The following is a 21,509-nucleotide window of genomic DNA, read 5'->3' on the forward strand; positions in this document are numbered from 1 at the left end:
ACCCTGCAGCCAATTCAGGGCTAGGCTGGCCAGGCAGGAACCCACTGGGCATCTCCTCCCATCTGTGAGTCCATGCATTAACTGTCCTAAGGCTGACACCAGCAAAATGGGCTTTAAAGCCACCTTCTGTGTTGTTAAACCTGCCCCAGCTGCTGGAAATGTGTGCGAGTGCTGTGTGTCTGTTTCTTTCATATGTATTGAATCAGGGACTGACCAAATGCTTTTATGCAGCAACTGATAAAAAGGACTGCAGTACAGAATAATTTCTGTAATATTTTTAATACTCAGCCCATTATGAATATTCATGGTGGAGGGAAACTCATCATGTAGTCTCCTGCCAGAGTACTCCAGTAAGAAATGAGGGACAAAGGATAACTGGTCCCTCTGGGATTCAGATATGAAGCTCTCCTGGACTGCAGGACAATTCTAACCACCAGGATTGGAATCAGGACCAAAAATACTAAGCACCAAGTTAGGCAGTAATAATTACAGCCTCAGGCATCAGGTCTGTACATGTGATCCCTTTTACTCATATAGTCACGATTACTGAAGGCAGACTTATGTCTGAGAAATTCCCATCCAGGGTCCAACCACACACACAAATATTCAATTAGTAAAAGCAGTTTTGTGGAATATTCATCCACATGATGCATGAAAATCCCAAACTTTTTGTGAGGTTGTTTAACATGATGCAATTGGTTTTTATCAATGATGAAGTGTTCATGTGAGTGTACTTCACTGCTCATGCTAACAGGGCTATATGTTCCCTAAACTATGCCAACAGTTGATTTAAAAATATTCAGGCAAAAGACAGAAAAGCCCCAAATAATTTATTTATCATTTTTAATTGCACACCAGAGACTTTAAATTTATACTTTAGCAGGCTTGAAAATGGTCTAATTAGAATGAAGAGATGGCAAAAGGGTTACAAAGGAGATGCAGTGACCCAATATCATATCCAAAGGCAGGAGCCTGACCACTGAGTGCTTTAATTTCCCCAGAAGTTTCCAGCTTGGTCAATGTATACTGTCAGGCTGAGCTTTCAGCAGTAGTTGGATGAAATCTAATCCATACATCTGGAAACAGCCTGTGTATCACAGCGAATACGTGCAGAGGGGGCTGCTCTTGTATTTGTGTCCCATGTGTTTGCTTTTATTTGATTTTGTATTTGGGTGGGAAAGGGAAAGAGGAAATTCTCTGACATTTTCACATGCCTTTTTTTTTAAGTGACTCTGAGAAACAATTCAAACATCTTGTCTATTCAAGGGAAAGGCTGTAAAGGGACCTGACATCTTTCCTTTTCTCTCACAGAAAGCACTGTATTCCCATCTCTAGAAACCACTACTGCAATTATCCTGCCTGCCAGCATCCTTGGAGGCAGATACCAAAGGCACAGGAATAAACTACAGATCTAGGCCTTCCTCCTTGCCGTGCCTTTGGGAGCTGGTAGACAGCAAGAAATCATCTTCTGAGTACAAAATACTCTGCTTCTGCTCCTTTCCATTGTTCTGTGCTGCTGGAACAACTAAGACTCAGACAACCTCCTTCTGCACCTCTCCAGTCTGACCCTTCTATTTCTGTGCTGATTTCTATCCAAGATTGTTTAAGCCCCCTAAAAAACTACTACTGCTGCAAAGGATTTTATGGCCTGGCAAAATATCTGCATCTCTATCTTCTACAATCATGCATAAAAGCTCACAGCTCCTAAACCTCTTCAATGCTATGTAAACAGATGAATTAAAATGAAAACAGTGCTGGTGATTAATTATGCCTGGATTAACAAAATGCCAGCTTTTGCTTATTGTTCTGTGAGTAAGGAGGAGAGGAACGAGCACTGCTCTGATAGAAGTGGCTCAGTCACTGCACGCAGTCACTGCAGTCTGCAAAAGAGAAGAGGAGGAGGAGGAGGAGGAGGCTGAGAAACTGCCATTTTCTGACAGGAGGAATGATCAGAAGGGATGACGGGGGAGGCTTCATGAAGGAAAAAGGGGGTGAGCTGGGAGCAGAGGCTCGGAGGTGAAGATGGGAAAGACAAGAAGACCCTAAGCAGAGCCTGAAGAGATGAGGGGTAAGACCATGGAGGCAGCCATAGCAGCCATACCTCCCCCCACATCAGACAAGGCAGGCAGAGGGCAGCCACTTCCAAGGAATGCTAGGGCTCTGCCTCAGTGGTTTGAAGTCACACACTTGAGTTGTAGTCCTTCTTGCATCAATTCTGCAGCTGCCCAGGGCCACAGGTTGCCCTAGACCCTGGCCTATCCTGATTCCCAGAACAAGTTCCCAAAGCTTATCTTTGTATGGAGAAAAGTGATGCTGCTAATCATTAAATAGATAATTTTTTAGCCATAAACCCCAGATATTTAGTGACCATATGTTTGCACATTATGCTTGTGTAGTATCATAATTACTGCAAATGATGTTGCCTTGAACATTTTACATCCCATAACACTGTGTGAGCCACGGCCAACGAGAATTGTGGCTTAGGAGTCAGAGGCTTAGGAGCACACACAGCACCCATCCCTGGTCTGTATAATTGCTCCTGTCCAGTGTGATCCTCAGCAGAACCCTGGTTCCACATGCTGAGTGGTTAGACCAGCGCTTCTGAAGGTGTTTCTTCACTTCTGAGCAGGTCCTCATTTGATGTCAATTCATGGAGCTCCACAAAGGAAGCTCATTCACACTGGGAGCCCACCCCCTGGATTAAAGTATTAGGTTATTGTTTATTAGGCTGACCAGATGCTATGTGCATGTGTGTGTGGTTTTCCATTTCAGACTATGAAAAAAAGAAGTAAAGGTAAGAATCCCAAGAGTGCCTACAAGCCATGGAGAGCTTGGATCGAACTACAAACATGGGGATAAGGCAAGGCTGTGTGATTCACTGAGAGGGGGGAGCCTTGGGGTGTCTCCTGGGTGCTGCAGGGTGAGAGGTAAGTCCCTTCCCATGTGCATGTGGACTTCCCACTTCCCACCTGGGGTGTGACACCTTCCAGTTCCCCTTGGGTATTGAGCCCCACCTACTCCTCTGGAGTTCTAATGCTGGGGACACAGAGCAGTTCTAATGTAATATAAATCATCAAATGAAAGAGGGGATTTAAAAATCATTTCTTTTGTTGCTGGTACTTCAAAATACTTTACAAGCCATATCAAGAGGATTTAAAAAATCTTTCTTTATGAGTTGCTTTCTTTTCCAGAATAGTATCCTTGGAAATGACCCACTGGGTAAAAACAAAACAATACTAAATCCCTGTGAAAACCAGCCGTTTGAACTCCCATGAATGTCATTACCTCCAAAAGCCTGCGCTGTGTTTGGGTGGCACTGTGGGGACAGAGCAGTTGGGACTGAGCACTGGCAGCACTGAGGTGACAGAAGGTGCCATGGATCCATGCAGAGTGCTGTGGGCACATTTGTCTGCACAGCAGGCTCAAACACAGACCTTGCAGGGTGAGCCCAGGCCTGTGCCAGCTCAGGGTGCTGCATTTCACATCAGCACAGCTCAGTTAAGACGCAGCCACACAGAAATCAGTGGGAAGAAGAAGCCGCAGAGTAAACAACTCTAAAGAACTCTACCAATTATCCAGGTAGCTGCTTGTGCCTTTACCACTTATTTTATGCACCAGATAAAGAGACCACTATGTTCACACAGATATTTGCACCCCAGCTGTGCTGGCAGGTTTTGTTTTTCCAGGTGCCAGGCACCACTTAGGAGCTTACACGCTCAGACTAAGTGGACTTGAGGCTTGTTACCATGTCATGCTAGTCAGACCAAACACATAATTTTTAAAATGTCTGTGAGAGGTGACCTCCGGAGTTTTTGGCATGTCCTTAGGGAATGATCAGCCACGGAAACTCACAATTGTTTTTTTTTAAACAATTACTGGAGGAGCTTGTGGAGATACTACTCAGAGACTGGTAGAGGGGCCGTGTGGGAGCTCACTCTTTCCTCCTGGCATGACTAACTAGGGGAGCTGAAAAGAGCAATTGAAAAGAGTCAAAAAGTACTTGAGATGCTAGGAAATGTCTGCCTGTCCTCTGAGTACCTACCCCCAGCTTTTTTGAGAACATGCCCATGTGCCAGAAGGAGCAAGAGAGCTGCTGTAGGTTCTGAAGGCACTTACCAAGTTGCCCTCATACTTCTGCATATGGTCCTGCCATTTTATTAAATTCTTCTGGGGTTGCTCCTGACCTAAGCTAAGTACTTTTCTATTGACATCAACTTTTGCCACTTCACTATTCACCCCCAGGTTATTAATAAAGCATTAAACAATATTGGTCTGAGTCTCACTCTCTAGGGCACCTCATTATTAATCTCTTTCCCTACTAGAATTGGCCATTTATTCCACACCCATTTATAACCAGATTTTAATCCATGACAGGACTTTACCTCTCACTTTGTGGTTACCAAGTTTCCTTAACAGTTTCTTGTATGGGTGTTTATCAAAAGGCTTTTGAATGTCCAAATAAATTATTTTCTCTGGTTGTTCTTTACTCACTATTTTATTAACTCTTAAAAGTGTAAAAGGTCTGACTGGCAAGATTTATTCTTATAGCAGCTATGTTTCTTTTTCTCTTTTGACTGAGACTTGATATTTCCCTGCAGATTGTAAAATATTTAAAAGAGTGACCCTCTAAATCTAGTGGCTTGAAGCAGCACCAGATGTGTTGTCAATGTTTAATTAAAAAAAAGGTGAATGTAATATACTGCTGACTTTCTCAACTACTTCCTTGTAATGAAGTTAAGCTAATAATGTAAAATTTCCATGAGCTCGTCTGTCTGTGTAAATATTTACAGGGTCTTTATCGCTGCAGTACCAGATTTCCACATACATTAACAGAGTTATCCTTATAACACCTCTCTGATACAGGGAAGCTTTAATCCCAACTGCCTGAAGAATCAGGGCACACTGACATCTGGCACATAAAACCCAAACTGCTGTGCTTTGAGAATAACAGGTTAGGAGATAAAACACTTTCTCCCACTTACAGATGCTGCATTCACGAAAAATGCAAGAATCATCACAATTCACAAACGTAATGAAAAAGGCTCAGTACCCCAGTGTCTCTTCCCAAGCTCTCTAAACCCCTAAGTACATTTTTCCCTTTGGAAAAATGCAGAGCACTGCAGGTAAAATCCAAGCTTTTCTTTTTTTTGTAGGCTATCTGAGCTCGTAGGTTTTTGCTGGCTCTGCTAGTGACCATTTATTTTGGACTCATACCACACATCCAGTGTTTCATTATACATTTTTGCTCCAGCCAGAACTAATACAATTGGCTGCATCTCAGCTTGCTTCAAATATACGGGATATATATATATATATATATATATATATATATATATATATATATATATATATAAGGGAATGGGTTTCCTCAGAGAAAAGAAAGAACATCAGAAAAAGAGATCCTGCTTAAAGTAAAAAACACTAGAGAGATTGTGAGAAAACTTAAAGAAGGCTACAAAATGTACATGTGCAAGGGTCGACTGCTGGCCCCACATCCCTGAGGAAAGAGAGGCTTTCCACCCTGCCCTGAAAGCTGACAAGTCCTTGGCAAAGCAGGGAATGAAGGAGAAGTTGGCCATGGAAGACCCCTCAGTGAAAAGGCATGCAGTCTGTAGATTCTGTTTTCAGGAGACTTCTGGCCTCATGTCTGAGGTTGGACTTTACAAGAAACTCTTCTTCCACATAAGCAGCCAGAATAGATGGCCAGGAATTCAGAAGGTTATGATGCAATCTAAAATTTAAAATAAAATTAATTCCTTAAGTGTCAAAGAGGAATCATGTGAGCATGGGACAGTTCTGAAAGAACAAGGTTCCTCAGCAGAAACTGAATTATTCCAGCTGCAAGCTTCCACTTGTGCTTTTTTAAGTGAGATCTTGAAGTTACCTATGCTTGAAAATGTGAGACTTCTTTTTTGGGGGCCTGGAGTCAAAATCCCTTGAGGCCAACAGGGAGACTCACTTGAAGATGCCTGCAGGTGAGAGTAAAACAGAGATAATGGAGCTCAGCACAGCAAATTTCTTTGACTCCATAGAGAAGTAATGCCCAAGCGTTGGGCTGGGAGCAGAAGGGCACAGGAGCTTGGGATTTGAGGTGGCTCCTGGTTGGGTTTGGAGGCAACTCCCAACTGTCTTTCCCATCACTCATTCCTGAAGCACAAGCTTTGCCTGCAGAATGGCCATGGCTCCTGCAGCAACAAAATTATTTCCCCAGGGAGAAGCCAATGTATTGCCACGATCTTAATCTTATTTAGTGTGGTAGCATGGTTTTAATTTTTCCGTGTTTGATCTCTCAGCTCTAGGAATATTGATAGAAATAGGGGCTGTGAGGATTAAATAAAGAGCAGCTTGTTGCATATGAAAAAATATCCCTCAGTCCTCACTTTCTCCGCGGTGATTCAGCTTTTCCAACAGCGCTGCCGAGATAAAAGGCTCGCATGTGAGCAGAAGTGTTAGCAAGGGCTGTAATGCTTTCAGCGCAGCCTCTTGCAAAAGGGGAGCAGATCCCGCCTGCTCCCAAACCTCCTCCCGCGGCGGGGCGGCGCTGGCCGCGCAGCACAGGCTGCTGTCCCCTTCTCGCTCGCTGATGGCTTCAGCGGAGCTCTGCTGATGCAGCCGTGTCGTTCTGCCTGGCCGGCGGATGGAGGAGGCGGATCGCGCCTCCCCGCGCAGCCGGGCCGGGCCGGGCCGGGCCGGGCCGTGCCCCCGCCCCGGCATCGCCCCGGCACCGCCGCCCTAATCAGTGGCAGGCCCCGGGCGCGGGGTAATTAGAAACATCGAAGGGGCTTTCTATCTTTTGAAATCTGTCTCTCAACATCAAAGTGCTGCGCGCAAGTCGTCCTCCAGAGGCCGGCTCCCATATCCAAATGAGTGATGTATTTCATGGTATCTGTCGGAAAGGATATAATGAAGAAAACCGGCTTTGAGACCGAGCATGATGTGAAAAACAGGTGACCCGCCGTTGCGGAGCATCTGTTTTGCAGTCCGGTTGTGTTCCTGTAAACCGCGCAAACACGGAGGGTGCGCAGTCCCGGGGATGCTCACGGGAGAAGCCCCCGTGTCGCTGCGGACCCTCTTCCTCCCGGCCTGCAAGGGACGCGGGCACTGCCCCCGCCTCGGGGGATGCGCGCCTCCTTCAAACACTGCTGCGGGTACCGTGCGAGGTGCACGGCAAAGCAAGATCTCTCTTCTCTCCGCGCTGGCCCTGCCGGCGCCTTCAGCCGCCCCCACGGGGCTGCAGCATCCCCAGGGCCACACTCCGCTCTCATTGCGGGCACGGCCCCTCGGAGAAGCCGGCTCCTCGCTCCATGAGCCCGCTGGCCTCGGGTTACCCCGGGTATGGCCTGTAAACAATATTCCAAACGATCCCAGGGCCACCCCCTCTATGGGCTTGCACAAGCGCTCCGCCTGAGCGCGGCTATATTCTGACTCTTATCTGTGCAATAATAAAAAGTGTTGGCTCGTATCAACCAAGCCGTAAATCCAGCCGAGCGTGCACGTTTCAAAGGCACGGACAAATCGCCGTGATTTCCCCGGAGGACGGCGGGCAGCGGGAGAAGCGCACCGCTGGCCCCTCCGCGCTGGCTTGGCTGCAGCGCTGGGTGTGGGTAAGAATGCCCCGAGTCCCTCCAGGAGCCCTCTGCCCTGCCAGGGGCCGGCGGAGGAAGGGCTGGGCAGCGGGGGAGGGCCGGTGCGTTCAGATCTCTCGCACCTACCGCGGGAAGGCATCCCGAGCCTCCCGCCGCCTGCGGGGGCTGGGGGGACCCCGCTGAAAACAGGGAGGGCTGCAGGTGTCGCAACGTCTTTGGAAATACATTTCCTGCCGTTGTGAACGCTCTTACTTTGGAAAGAAACCCATAGAAACGGCCTGCTATCCGTGAAAATCCCACTTTTAGCAGCGGGAATGGGCTGCCTCTGGAGGGTAAAACGCTGCTCCCGATAGGTAAGAACAGAAACGATGAAGGAAAGGAAAAAAACCCCAACCCCCAAAAAGAAAAAAAAAAGAAGACCCGAACCCCCAACCAACCAAAAATCTCACCCCATCTATAAACGCTTCCCCCCGAGCCGTGGCCCTCACCCGCGGGCAGGGCAGGTGGCACCGCCCCGGCGGGCGGAGCGAGTACCGCGGGGCAGCGCGCAGCGGGATGCGGCAGCGGCGCGCCCGCGGAGGCTGGGCTGGGCGCCCGGGAGCCTGCTGTCCCTTCGGGGGCAGACAGCCCTCCCTTCCTACAGCTGTTATTTTTATTTTAATTGGTGATTACGCTCCCTCCCGTCACTTTTCCGCCGTGGTTGGTGCCAGGCTGGGAGTCCCGCGGGGATGGGGCACCCGGTCCGGCAGCAGCCCGAGCCTCTGCCCGCCCCGTGTGCGGGGCCGCGGGTGGGCCGTGCTCCCGGTGCCTGCGGAGGGCTCTCGGGAAGCGGCGACAGAAAGGCTCCGAGGCGGCTGGAGAGACGGTCGGTCTCCACATCCCCTGCCGAGGCTGCCTCCTCCCGGTCTCGCCGCTGCCTCCGGTCCCCAGGCGCTTCCCCGCGGGTCTGGGCGCCGGCAGCGGACGGGCGGAGTCTGAGGGCTGAGTTACCCCGAGCTCCGTTTTTTGTCAGTGCTGGAGAAAAGGCTGACGATCACTGATCGCTAGTTCCCGGGAACCGCGGCTGCTGTTTTGGTTTTCTTTTTCCATTTTTTTTTTTTTCCCTACGGTCTCTCCGATGTGTATTACCGAAATGTCTCGTCCCTTTCCCTTATTGGAAATGATTTCCCACTTCTATTGTGGTGAACTTTGCCTCGCTTGACTCTTTACGGCTTTTCTCTTGTTGATGGTCTCTCCTTTGTGGAAGTTTCGCTGGCTGATTGTATTTGTTAATTAGTTGCTAACAGCATCGTAATGTGGGCTTGATGGATAACCATGTCATTAGCGCTTACCCCTGCAATTCACATTTCCAACGGGGCATGGGCTACCCCCTGCCGAGCCCGTGATTTGTGGCTGTTCTTTCCCGTGGGTGACACGCAGCCCCATCCCCTCTCCGCTCTCCTCCGCGCTGTGCCTCCAGCCTGCAATTTTCACTCCGAATGACGAACCCGCAGCTCCGGGCTGCAGCCGCCTCCTTTCGCTTTATTTTGGTGCGGAAAAGACATCGAACCCCTCTCCTTTGTGTGGTGGTACGTGGATGCTCGTACAACACACCCCCCAAAGCCCTCGGCTGCCGGGGAGGGGGATAAGGGCATCCCGCCCAAACCGCTGCCGGCGCGACTTTCCCCGGGCTGCGCGGCCACGCGTGGGAAGAGCCACAGGCACAGAGCTCCCTCCGTCCCCGCCCGGCGGCAGCGCCCGGGGCCCGCCCTGCCCGGTAGCGCCCGCCGGGGGGGTCCGCCCGCCCGTCCCGCCCCTCTCCGCGCCTTCCCCGCCGGGGGGCTCGGCCGAGCCTGGGAGATGTAGTCCCGGCTCCCGGGCTCGCCGGCGGCCGGCGGGGCTGCTGCGGGGGACTACGTTTCCCAGGCCCCCCTGCTGCTCGGCCGGGCCGCGGGAAGGGCCGGGCTGTCAATCAGCGCGCGTCGGCGGGGGCAGCGGGACCGGGATCCCCCCCGCCCGCCCGCCCCGTGTCCCGCTAATAATAAGTGCTTCAGAGCCTTAAAAGCAGGGAGGCAAGTGTCATGCGGGCGCGCCGTAAGGGGCTGAGCTCCGGCTGAACGCCCGGGGCCGTTTTGCCGCCGGCATAGCCGGGAGAGGGGGGGAAAAAAGGGGGAGAAAAAAAGGAGAAAAAAAAAAAAAAGCCTCGGAGCTGATTCCCGGGGAAGGGGCGAGAGGAGAGAAGCCCGAAAGGCTGGACAAGCCGTCAGCGAAGTGGCGATGAGGCGCAGGAAGACGGCGGTGGCGGCCGGCTGCTGCCTCGCCTTCCTGCTGGGCACCCTGCTCAACCTCCTCTTCATTCCCGGCGGCTCCGAGCACCCGCCGCCGCCCCGCGAGGAGCTGCCGCCCCCCTCCCCGCCCGGCGCCCCCCTCTACCCGCCGGAGGAGGAGGTCGGCGGCGGCCAGGCCGCCCTGGCGCGGCAGATCCGCGAGCGCTACGAGGAGGTGCTGCGCTACCGGCAGCACCGGGCGGCGGCGGCGGCGGGGCGGCGGCCGCTGCGGCCGCGGGAGCGGCGCCTGATGGACCTGGCGCCGCCGCGCACCTCGGCGGAGCAGCCGGGGCCGCGGGGCCGAGCGGCGGCGGGGCCGTGGGCCGAGCTCTCGCTGGAGCCGCCGCTGCTGGGCTGCCGCGACATCCGCGATGTCAGCGGCGTGCAGTACCTGGGCTCGGGCTACACCAAGGCGGTCTACAAGGCGGTCCTGAACCGCACGCTGGCCGTGGCCCTGAAGGCGGTGGACTTCGGCGGACACGACATCGCCCACTGCGTGCGGCAGTTCTCCGCCCTGGGGGACTGCTACCGCCTCGCCGCCTACAAGATCGTCAAGGAGATGATCCTGCTGCAGCGGCTGCGCCACGCCAATGTCCTGCAGGTACGCGGGTCCGGCCGCCGAGCCCCGCCGGGGCGGGTGGGTCGCGCTGCTTTTCCCCGGCGCTCTCAGTCCCGCCGCGGGCAACCTGTCGGAGCTGCCGCCGCCACTCCCGGCGTGCGCGGGGAGCCGGCCGGGACCGTGCCGGGGAGCTCCCGAGCGTTCGTACACACACCTCCGTCCCCCGTTCCCTGGGCAGCCGCACCCCCTTCGGCAGGAGCGGCGAGGGTCGCGGTCGCAGGGGCAGATGTCCCTGTCCCCGGCACGGCGGTCCCGTACCTCCCGTCCCCATCGCGTGTCAGCGGGAAGGCGCGCCCATGGGCGCTTTCCACTGGCAGCGGCGGTGCTCACCCCCCGGCGACAAGTGAATCGCCCCGGGCCCGGGGCAAGGCCAGGAGCGGTGCGGGATGCGGCGCGTTCCCCCTCCTGCCCGGCATCCCCCCGCGGCGGCCGGCCCTGCGGCTTGCGCTCTGATCCCGCTTCCTCGTAAACAAAACGAATATTGAAGTGAGGAAAGGGGCGAGGGGGAGGCTGAGGAAGGACTCGGAAATCCACAAACACCCCCCGAATGCGGGAAATAAAGGCCGGCTTGAATGCAAGCGCCGCTGGCTCCGGTACCCCCGGAGAGAAGGCAGCGGTGGGATCACCCCTGGCAGGCTCTGCTGGGACTCCCGGCGGGCTCAGCTGGATCCGCGCAGCCCCGGCACACGGGTCAGCCCAGGGGGCTCTCCAGGACAGGCCGGGTGGGAGCCCTGCTGGCCCGTGCGCCGGCACCGCGGCACTTGCCAGAAGGGGCTGCATTGTAGGGCTGTTACACATCAGCATGAATCTCAGCGGGTCCATTTGGATGTAAATGCTGGTATGGAAATTCCTATTGCGTTTCGCATAGCATGAGCGTTGCAGTAGAATAAAAAATGAACGTTAGACCAGACGGTCTCACAGTAGGTGCTTTTTTGAACTGAATCGGGTAAAGGAGTTTTGTGTTTCTTCTTCAGCAGCTGCAGCAGGAGTACCAGCTCCCCCACGAGAACTTCAGATCCCAGCGATCAAAGCTCTCGAGTTTCATAAATTGTTCAAAGAAAGGCTAGTCATGATTTATCCACTACAAGAAAATAGATATTAACCAACCTTCCTTCCTTCCTTCCTTCCTTCCTTCCTTCCTTCCTTCCTTCCTTCCTTCCTTCCTTCCTTCCTTCCTTCCTTCCTTCCTTCCTTCCTTCCTTCCTTCCTTCCTTCCTTCCTTCCTTCCTTCCTTCCTTCCTTCCTTCCTTCCTTCCTTCCTTCCTTCCTTCCTTCCTTCCTTCCTTCCTTCCTTCCTTCCTTCCTTCCTTCCTTCCTTCCTTCCTTCCTTCCTTCCTTCCTTCCTTCCTTCCTTCCTTCCTTCCTTCCTTCCTTCCTTCCTTCCTTCCTTCCTTCCTTCCTTCCTTCCTTCCTCTGTGGGGCCAGGTCTTAACTATAATGCATAGGGAGAACAGCATCTCACAAACTACAAAACCCTGCACTCCTAGGAAGGATATTAGTTGTTCTCTTAAGCTGTGATGAATTCTTTTTGGAAAAGCCATGCTTCAGTGCAGCCATCAGTATTGGTTGCTCTGAGAGGATTTTGTTTCCCCTCCCAAGACTGGTTTTGTTTTGATTTTTAAATTTTTTTTTGTGTGAGTTGGCCAGTGTGTGTTTTTTAAAGTTGAGTCATTTTGGTAGGCACTAGCATTTCTTTCTCGTTTTACTCATGTGTAGTTTTCTTCTCTGGAAGGATTAATTTGGAGCCATCCTTCTCATGAAAAGGAAGTGGGGTGTGCTGTCTGTCCCCGCAGGTGCGGGCGGGGGGGTCTCTGGAAGCGCTGCCGAAGTTGCCCGGCGCCCTGCTTCCCCCCACAGCAAACCTTGGAGGAGCCGCAGGAATTACCTTCTCCGGTTCGGGATGACGTGGAGGAGCCACAGTAATTCACTTCTCCGGTCCGGGATGTCAGGTGGACTCCGAACGGGGGAAGTGCAGGCGAGATGCACGGCGTCCCATGGCAGGGGGCCGGGCCAGGAGGAGCTGCAGGATGAGCAGGCACTTCCACCAGCGCCAGGGGAAACACGCCCAGCCGCCGTGCTGGGAAAATGCTTTCATGGGCAAAAATCCCGTCTGTTAGTTAGGGCTTCATATTTACATGCCACCCCATTTAAAAATAGATTACGCTTAAAGCAGAAACATGTTTTCAGATTCGTTCCGATTTTCTCATTTTGTTTCCTTTCGCCTGCCCTCCTGCTGCAGCATCCCCCGCGGTGCTGCCAGGCCGGCAGGAGAGGCAGGAGAGCCCCGCAGCCTCGGACGTGCCCCATTTGTTGTTTAATGCCCCGCATTGTGGGGGCGCACGGGGCCAGGGAGCTGCGGCCTGAGTCAGGGCCAAACGTGTGATAAGGCATTACCTTGAAGGGAGACGGTAAATATCGACCTGACAGGCGCTATTTGGACACTGTCGGGACAGCGCTCCGGGCCAGGAGCAAGTCTCCGGTGTCATGCAGCAGTCGTGGAACCGATGTGGAAAATGGGGCACCAGGGAATAACAACATGAAATATATTGGTTATGCCTCTGTTAAAATTTCACACAGGACAGGGTCGGCCGACTTCATGATTTTTAACTTGTTTTCAGCAATAGCCGGCCCCGGGCTTAGAATTCACTGTCCAGGGTTTGCTGCCGAGGCAGAGGAATCAGTTCAAAAGCCGGCGTCTCCTCCTTTCTCTGGCTTTTGACAGGCGCTTCAGCTCCCATTGGAACAGGAGGACCGCACTGGCTACAGACGCCAAAGGCGCTGTTCCACATCTGAGCCAGCGAGGCCCGGGAGCTTCCCTGCCTTTTCCTTACCTCTGTTTTGCTCCTTTTCCCCCCTCCCCGGCGGTTCCCGGCATCCCCAAACACGATCCGGTTGCTATAAATAGCAGGAAGGACGTGCCACTCTCCTGTCACCGTGCCGTGCCGTGCCGGGGATGGCAGGGCTGGCGGCAGCCCCGGCTGGGGCAGCGGGGCCGGCAGGGATGGGGCAGGGCGGCGGCAGCCCCGGCTGGGGCAGCGGGGCCGGCAGGGATGGGGCAGGGCGGCGGCGCTCACCGGGGCGCTCCTCGGCGGCCGCCCGGCGCTGGAGGCGAAGCGGAGCCGCTGGAGGAGAGCGGGAGCTCCTCTTCCTCCGCCTCCCCACGCCGCGGGCGTGGGCGGGAGCGACCCCGGGGAGGCGGCCACGCAGGCGGCCGGCAGCCGCCCTGCCTCCGCTGGAGCCCTCCCGGGTATCCCCGGCCCCGGTCAGGGCCTGGTGGCTGTGAGTGCCTTCATGAGTTTCTTTTGCTGAAAATAAAGTTTCGTGTCGGTTCAGTCCTAGGAAAGGGGGTTTTCCTGTAAATCTCTGGCAGCTGACAGCCTGAAGTGTAGTTTGTAAGATAACAGGCTTGTTCTTTACTGTCTCAGCAGTTCTCATTCTGGCCTGTCTCTTGTCAAAATCAGCTTTTTTTTTTGCCTTTTTTTTTTTTTTTAGCCATCCTTTTAAAAAGACTTGATTGTTGTACGATATATGATAGAGGGGAAAAGAGCTCTTTCCAGAAAGTACCAGTGCCTTTAGACAACATGCTGACATATCCACCGTACCCTCCGCCCGGGGAAGGAGCCAGATGTGTCAGCTCTGGCAGATGTGGTGAATCAAGTCTAGCAAAAGAAACACGGAAAACTAGCAAGAGGAAGAGTGGTTTCACATTAGGCAATGCTGAGGCGAGAGCAGCTTGCCTTCCTGTTTTTATTTCCATGCTCTGCTCCGTCACTTGCACGGAGGGGCAGCGCTGGGCCGTCGCTCCCCCTTGCCCCCGCCGTCTGGGGCTGCCCGCGGCTCCCTGGGGCGGCAGACGCTGGGAAGGGCAGGTGCAGGCTGCAGTGGAAACGTATTTGCTTTGGAGCGGCGGAGAGAGGGGTAGTTCATTAAAGTTGATTTTATAATGAAGGGCACTGGGGAAGAGGGGGAACTGGGTCACTGATTTGTTGTAACAGAGGATTTAGCGGCCCGCTAATTGCTTTGCAGTCGCTCTGTCGAATGCAGTGCCCGATCTCTTCCTTTCACTCCGTGCTGCGATTTCTTTTCTTGCAGAGTTCAAATGCTGCTGTCTGAATCCTGGCTTCCTGAGCATTTTAGTGGGGGAGATGATTTAGAGTGCTTTAATTCCTCCCTGCCCATATTTGAGGAAGAAAAGAAAATCAAACCATTTGCAGTTAATTTCAAACAATGAGCACAATTGTAGTGACACAAAGGCAATGTTTGATTTACTGTAATAATGTAATTATAGCCCTGGAATATCAGACTTAAGGGTGGTGCCATTCTTTCTTCGTCTTTGCATTGCTGAAGAGAAGGGAGGGCAGGTCTGAAACTGCAGACGTTTGGAAAAGTGCAAGTTTATTTCTGTGACAACTATTTATCAGCACTTTCAGTGTGAGTTCACAATGATTCATTTAAGAAGAAGCCACCACTCTCTTTTAAAAACACACACATAAGCGCAGGGATAAGGCTTGGCTTTGTCTGATGCTGGTGGAAGACACTTAGCTACTAACAGCACCAATGGCTTGCTGGCTGCCCAGATGAGGCTAGTTCATTTGGCTTATTTAGTTTTAGTGTGAAGTTAAAGTGTGTAGTTGAAATATTAAGGTGGCATCTGCACTAGAAAAGTCACCATCCAAATATCAAAGCAGCTTCTATATGAATTGGGTCAGTTAGCTCTATTGTATTTGTAGCTGATTTTTTAAAGATGGTCATGATTTACAGGGAGAATATTTGTCTCTTGCAAAATTAGTTGATTAAAATAGACTGCAAATAATACATCACTTACTGCTGACAAGTAGATTTAAGATGTGCTAGCCGATCACAATATTTTTAAATACCCATTTTTAAACAGGATTTTCTTTTCTTTACATGTGATAATTAAGAGATTTTTTTACCCTGATGGTTTCCCTATACATATGCATAGCCAACGGGATAGGGCAGTTTTAATTTCAATGCGAGAATTAAAATAATAAAGCTTTGTATACGGTTTGCTTATTCCAGGTGGAAGTAGACAATCTTTCCAAGTGTGAAGAGAGTCAATATACAATTAATTTCCAGTGCAAACTTATTTGCATAGGGATTGTATGGAGTCTTGAAGGTCTGGTCCTTCACCATCCCTCTTGCAGGAATCTACTGTTGTTTTCACAGAAGGCAGGGGGGAAGGGGAGATTGTGCTATTGTGGAAATAGCTACTCAGGGACCTCTTCCCTGTTGCCAGCGGGTGGGCATTGAATGGCTTTTGTGGTGGCAGTAGTGCAGGATTCCCAGCAACCAGTCCTATCCTTGTCTGGCTGGAGTTTGGCCATCGGGACTCTGGGAACTCCTGACCTGAGGAAAGTGCTGCACTCACTGATAGCAGCTGGTGAGAGTCTATATGGAGAATTTGTCGTTCTTAATTTTTGGATGGGGCAGCAGAGGTTCCCAGGTCTTCGGGATCAAATCTTTAAAAACCAAGTGCCTAATGAGATTTAACCTTTGAGGCTGGAGCTGGATGGACTCTGACAATGCACCCCAGATACAGGACTGCTGCATGCAGGAAGGTCATGTTAGACTGGGAGTGTTTTTCTAAATTACCTCAGTTGATCTGCTCTTGGGACATATTTCTTAAAGATGGGTGAGGCCACCATGTGGTGCAAGACTAGGCTGATAGGGGCTGTTTAACTGGTGTTGGGATCAGAGGAACCTCAGCTCCCAGACAGATGAGCCTGTCATATCTTGACAGTTGCAGGGGAGCTTGGCATCTCTTGCTGGCCACCTCCTTCCTCTGGAAGTTGCTGCCACCACCACTGCCCGGGGAGCTGTGATGGAGTGGCTCCTTTGCCCCAGTCAATCTATTGCTTGACGTTATTGTAGGTGCACCTTGAAGGAGATGAGGTATTTAGCTCTCTTGGGCACCCTTGGAGATGGTTAGTGGTGGTCGCAGAAGGTGTTGGGATGGGCATTCGTGTGGTGAGACAAAAAAGCAGGCAGTGCCACCTACTGCTGGCTCGGCAGAGACATCTGCTGCTGCTAACAGATGTCCCCACAGCCCCAAGGAGCCCGGGCTGGAGTGGAGAAGGGCAGGCAGAGCAGACAGATGCGGTTTGGCGAGGAAAGAAGAATTACACAAAGTGCTTCTTTATTGTGAGACTGCTTCCCAAAAGGCCCAGATGTTATCCTGCACTTTTAAGAGTGAAGAAAGGATCTGTTAACAAGAACTCCAGAGCTGCTGGAAGCATAGAGCTGATACAATTGCAAACCCACTCTTAACTGTTCCTGTCCCTGGAAGGCAAGCTGCACATCTTGATGCTGAAGTCACCAAATAGTATTTTTTTTTCCCATTGAATTCTTTGGGATGGCAGAGGGTGTTGAACTTGCAAAGTTGCTGGCAGGAATGACTTTCCATAAGGCACATGTCATCACATAAGTTAGAAGGGCTACATTGTCCCTCCTTTTAAAAGTAGCATTCATAAAACTAATCCCAATCATTTGTTGAATGATTTCTATGGTTGTTTCTCAGTTTTATGTGCCACGTAAATCACTCCAGAAGACTGGTTTGAATTTCTGCCTCCTTTATGGGAGTTGATGACTTGCAACCTCATCCAGTTTCTTTGAGGAGAGCCCAGCACTGCTTCTTCTGCTCAGTGGCTTGGAGAGATCAGTGGTCACCACAGGATGCTGTGGGTATGATCAAGTTCTCCCTTGCTGCTTGCCATTTTTCATGGGAGCAACAATGGATGAACGAGGTCATTCTGGGCTGTCAATATTCTGGCCTGGAATTAGTTATGACCAGGACAGAATTGCAGAGGGAAGCACATGGTTTTGATAACTTATCCTTTCATTCCCCCTGCCCCCCAGTTTAGGATAGCTAGGTAAATCTCTTCTCCCTGGCATCCAGTGATAAGGCACATGGGAATTGTTCAAAGCTGCCCTGGAGAAGGTTGAGACCTAACACTCAGGAAGGTGGTCAAACACTGGAATAGGCTTCCTCGAGAAGTGGGCAATGCCCCAAGCCTATGAGTGTTAAGGAAGCATTTGAACAATGCCCTCAATAACATCCTTTAACTTTTAGTCAGCCCTGAAATGCTCAGGAAGTTGGACTACATGATTTCCTGTCCCTTCCAACTGACCAGTGGAAATATCCTATTCAATCCTATCCCTGAATTGGATCATTGTGGCCCTTTTGCACATGCTCTGTCCTCTAGTTGCAGCTATGTTTGGGAAGGGCAGGCAGGGATGTGGTGGTTGGCCAGGGAGGAGGAGAGAACCCCTGGAGGGGGACACCAGGGCTGGCATAGCTCTGCTCCTCTGTCCTTCTGCTCTCTGCATGGACACAGTGTTGGTGGACTCAGGCATCAGCTCAGGCCGTGCTTGGAAGTGTTGCAGGCCTGGTTTGTGAAGTGTCTGTGTCAAATACGCAAGCTGGGCTTTTAAAAAGATGTTTTTTATGGATTTTTGTGTCAACACAGTCATCTGATGGTTCAGGTAGATGCCCCATGACATCTAACTTCTGTTGCCATTTTTCATTTGAGTGATGGCTGTGAAAAACTTGACGAGAACTAGTTCTCACAGGCACTCTGCTAATATTAATATTGACTCTTGACTAATTTTAAAGGACTTGTTATTTTTCATCACACTCAGCTAAACTGCTCAGTTTGGGTAACAGACACCAGACATGGGTATTTTATATTGTTTTAGGCCAAATTTGGAACAAGTTAGTTTGGATAGACTTGCCTTTTTCTTGGACTGTGAAGCTGCAGATAGACTCCAAGCTTATTTTAAAGCTTGCCATGATAAAGTTCAAAATGACTCATACCTAAGAAAGAAAAATTATACAGATGGATTTATAATAATGAATCCAAGACAAGCATTTCTGAACATGTGATGCACAGAGGTTATTTGACAGTTTTGTAATGCAAAATCATATCATGACAAAGGGTTAAAGTTGTGGTGCAATGGAACTGAGTGCCTTGGCTGTGAATGGAGGTCAGGGGAGCTTCTGATCTGGCTATTTACAAGATAATGAACTATGCCTCCAGTGATATCAGCCTGTTTCCATTGAAATCATGGTTGTATGAGTGATCCATTTGTCTTCCCTGGAAGGCTTTACAAGAGTAGGCTGCTTGAGTGACTAAATATTTGCAGGGTTGGGCCTTGAGCTTGTGCAGTGCAATGCAAATTCAAAGTGCTGTAAATGTTTTTAGTAGAAGAATTTTCCACTTCAGAGTATAAGGAAAGCAGGGAGAGTAAAAGGGAGATAAAGTTACTAAATCATAAGATTATAGCCAACATAATATGTGTCTGAGCAGCAGGTATGTATGGATATGTATACACACATATACCTCTAAAATATATGGAGATGTCTGTGGACCTTTATGGATATAGCAACAGATATGGGTAAATACACATAGTGCTCTGTTTCTGAGTACTACATTCCAATTTTTCTATTAATGAAAATGTTTAGTAACATGTTTAGTAATAGTGCCAGGAATGAGATTCTTGTACCTTTTAGTTCTCCTGGAGTTTAGTGCTAATCATGATAATACATTCATAAGTAAAGCCTAGGCAGAGCTGTGAATTTAGAGTTTAATATTTGAATTGCCCACTACTTTCTCTCGGTTCCAAAATCCAGCAGACAAAAATCCCACCTCACAGCTGTCAGGACACAGTTTGGGTCTCACTCTCAAAAGGTTCTGCATGGTGCTGGGGATGTTTTGTGTGAGTCTTTTTCCTGTGAAACTCAGCACTTTGCAGGACTTGATTGCTGGATCTTCATAGGAGAAAATCAATTTACTTGTCAAACACCATCTTATATATTCTATAGCAGGAAAATGGGCATTGGATTGATCTTTAGTAAATTTAGGCATTGAGTTCCCTGCATTTTCCAGGTTCCCTGCATGTTACAGGTTTGCATGTGCTTTTGGGATGATTGGCAATATATAAAAATATTTAGTATGTATTTTAAAAAAATATCAAACATTTCAAAATACACATGCAAATACTGCGTGTATACATTAGATAGAACAGGAATATACATATATGTCATATATACAAAAATATGTGTATATATGTGCTTGTGTGTGTATGTATGTATGTATATCTATAGATGTATGTACCATCAGCAAGGAGGGGCAATTTTAAAAACACAAGTGATTAATAAACCTTAAAGTGACTGAAATGTCTCAAATCATGTATTGGTAAATCATAGCTGTATCAGGCTGTGCTGGGGATTTCTGCTCTTGCAGGGATGTACTGTCTGAGTGCTTCAAGGATGAAAAGTGAATCCAAGGACTTCTTGCCTAAAAATATTATATTAACTTAGCAATAAAGTAGCAAGAGCTTCTAAAATATGCTGTCCTGGTTTTGAACCATAGCAGCTTTAGCAAATAGCTCATAGAAAGGCCAGTAGGAGCTTTTTATTTCCCCTGGGCACCAACACACTACAAAATACAATCTCAACACAACCAGTTTTGATTAAGCAACTCTGTCCCCATGTATTTCTGAAAAGAAAGGCTGTGTCAAGTGTTGACTACTGTCACTCTTCGTACATGTGAGATTGTATTTCATGGCACTTTTCTATTGTGGGCAGAAGCTGGGTCCTACTGTAGTCAAAATGAAAAGAGAATAGCAGTCCAAATTGAAAGAGAAGAGAGTTAGGTTTCTGAAATTTACTTCTGGTGCAATGCAGTTGAGCCTGTCACTTATATTACAGCTGGTAGCAGTGTGCTTGAAGTGCACATTCCAGGACTCACAGAAATCTCACGTTCACTAAAGAAAAAAGGGGGAAATTGCCAGTTTTTGTGGTTATAGAGAGAGAAGAATATTCACAACGTGTTGTAATTTTTAGGGAAATTGTATGATGTGTGCGGGGGTGTTTTGCCCTCCAGCAGTCCTGCCTCAGCCTGGCAGCAGAGCTGAGCTGAGCCAGCAGAGCCCCAGCTGGGGAAAGTGGCTGCAGACCTGTTTGGAAAAGGCAGGTCCTACTCTTTGTGACTGAGCAACCTCCACAAAGGAAATGTGACACTTTGGCAATGGTTCTATTTTGACATTTATTTTTTGGAAAGTCCAGCTGGGAAGTCTACACCAATGCAGGAGGGCTCATCGTTCACACAGACTTACCCTGCTGATGACAGCTTAATAAGCTTCTTCTTTTTGTGTTTTTATTCAGTAAGCTTGTTGGCTTTTGTGTAGAGGCTGACCTCTGCTTTTGCCTTCCCCTGCTGCCCTAGCTCCTCTGAAAGGGGCACCTCTGTCCCCATAATTTGTAGTAGAAGGGAATTGTAAAGGGAGGTGAACTGGCCGGCTGTAGGGACACGGGCTCCTACAATGCAATGTAACTTTCACAGGGCTGAGCCTGTATGCCCAGTGTACCTAAAAACTGTTGGGAATCAGTGGGGATTTTGGGTGCAGAAAGACTAATGCAGGACTGAGCCTTTACAAACGAGAAAATCCAAACAGTGAGGGAATAATTTGGTAAACAGGGCTACTCGAAAGAAATGAATTACAGCACATGATGTGAGAACAGGTCAACATTTCATATCTGGCATACATTTTTCTAAACAGACAGAAAGGCATCCCAGTATCGTGACTGTTTGCTATTAGATTCTACACAAAAATATATTGGGGTGGCATTTAAATGCAGTGACTCGAGATAGCAAAAAGATGTGGGATTGTATTTCTTTCCATTCATTTAATTGGAACCATACTGAAAAAGCGTATGAAAACCATCACTCTTCAATATGTCTGAAGTGTAGCTTTGTGACGCTGAGAATGATGTCCAACCTAATAGAATTTCAGATAGAGGAGATATTTTGGCTCATCTTTTGCTTCCAGCTATATTCAGTTTCCCCATGTGGTTATTTTTCTTGTTATTGTATGCACCAGCTATCTGCTTCTTACTTCACTGTCTGGGAATACAAACCATTCTGTCTCATTTCTGACCTTAAAATGGATTGGACAAAAACAAAAGGAAGTTAAAAA

General features: G+C 49.7%; 1 protein-coding gene across 1 annotated transcript in view; it reads left to right on the forward strand.

The window, feature by feature from the left end:
- Positions 1-9,604: 9,604 nt before the first annotated feature.
- The window catches only part of PKDCC (protein kinase domain containing, cytoplasmic), a 36,675-nt gene continuing 24,770 nt past the window's right edge, over positions 9,605-21,509 (forward strand). The window contains exon 1 of the mRNA XM_036381273.2: positions 9,605-10,493. Coding sequence (XP_036237166.1) covers positions 9,843-10,493 — 651 coding nt within the window. The 5' untranslated portion in view covers positions 9,605-9,842. The remainder of the gene's footprint in view (positions 10,494-21,509) is intronic.

This window comes from Molothrus ater, chromosome 3 (genome assembly GCF_012460135.2).
Source record: "Molothrus ater isolate BHLD 08-10-18 breed brown headed cowbird chromosome 3, BPBGC_Mater_1.1, whole genome shotgun sequence".
NCBI lineage: Eukaryota > Metazoa > Chordata > Aves > Passeriformes > Icteridae > Molothrus > Molothrus ater.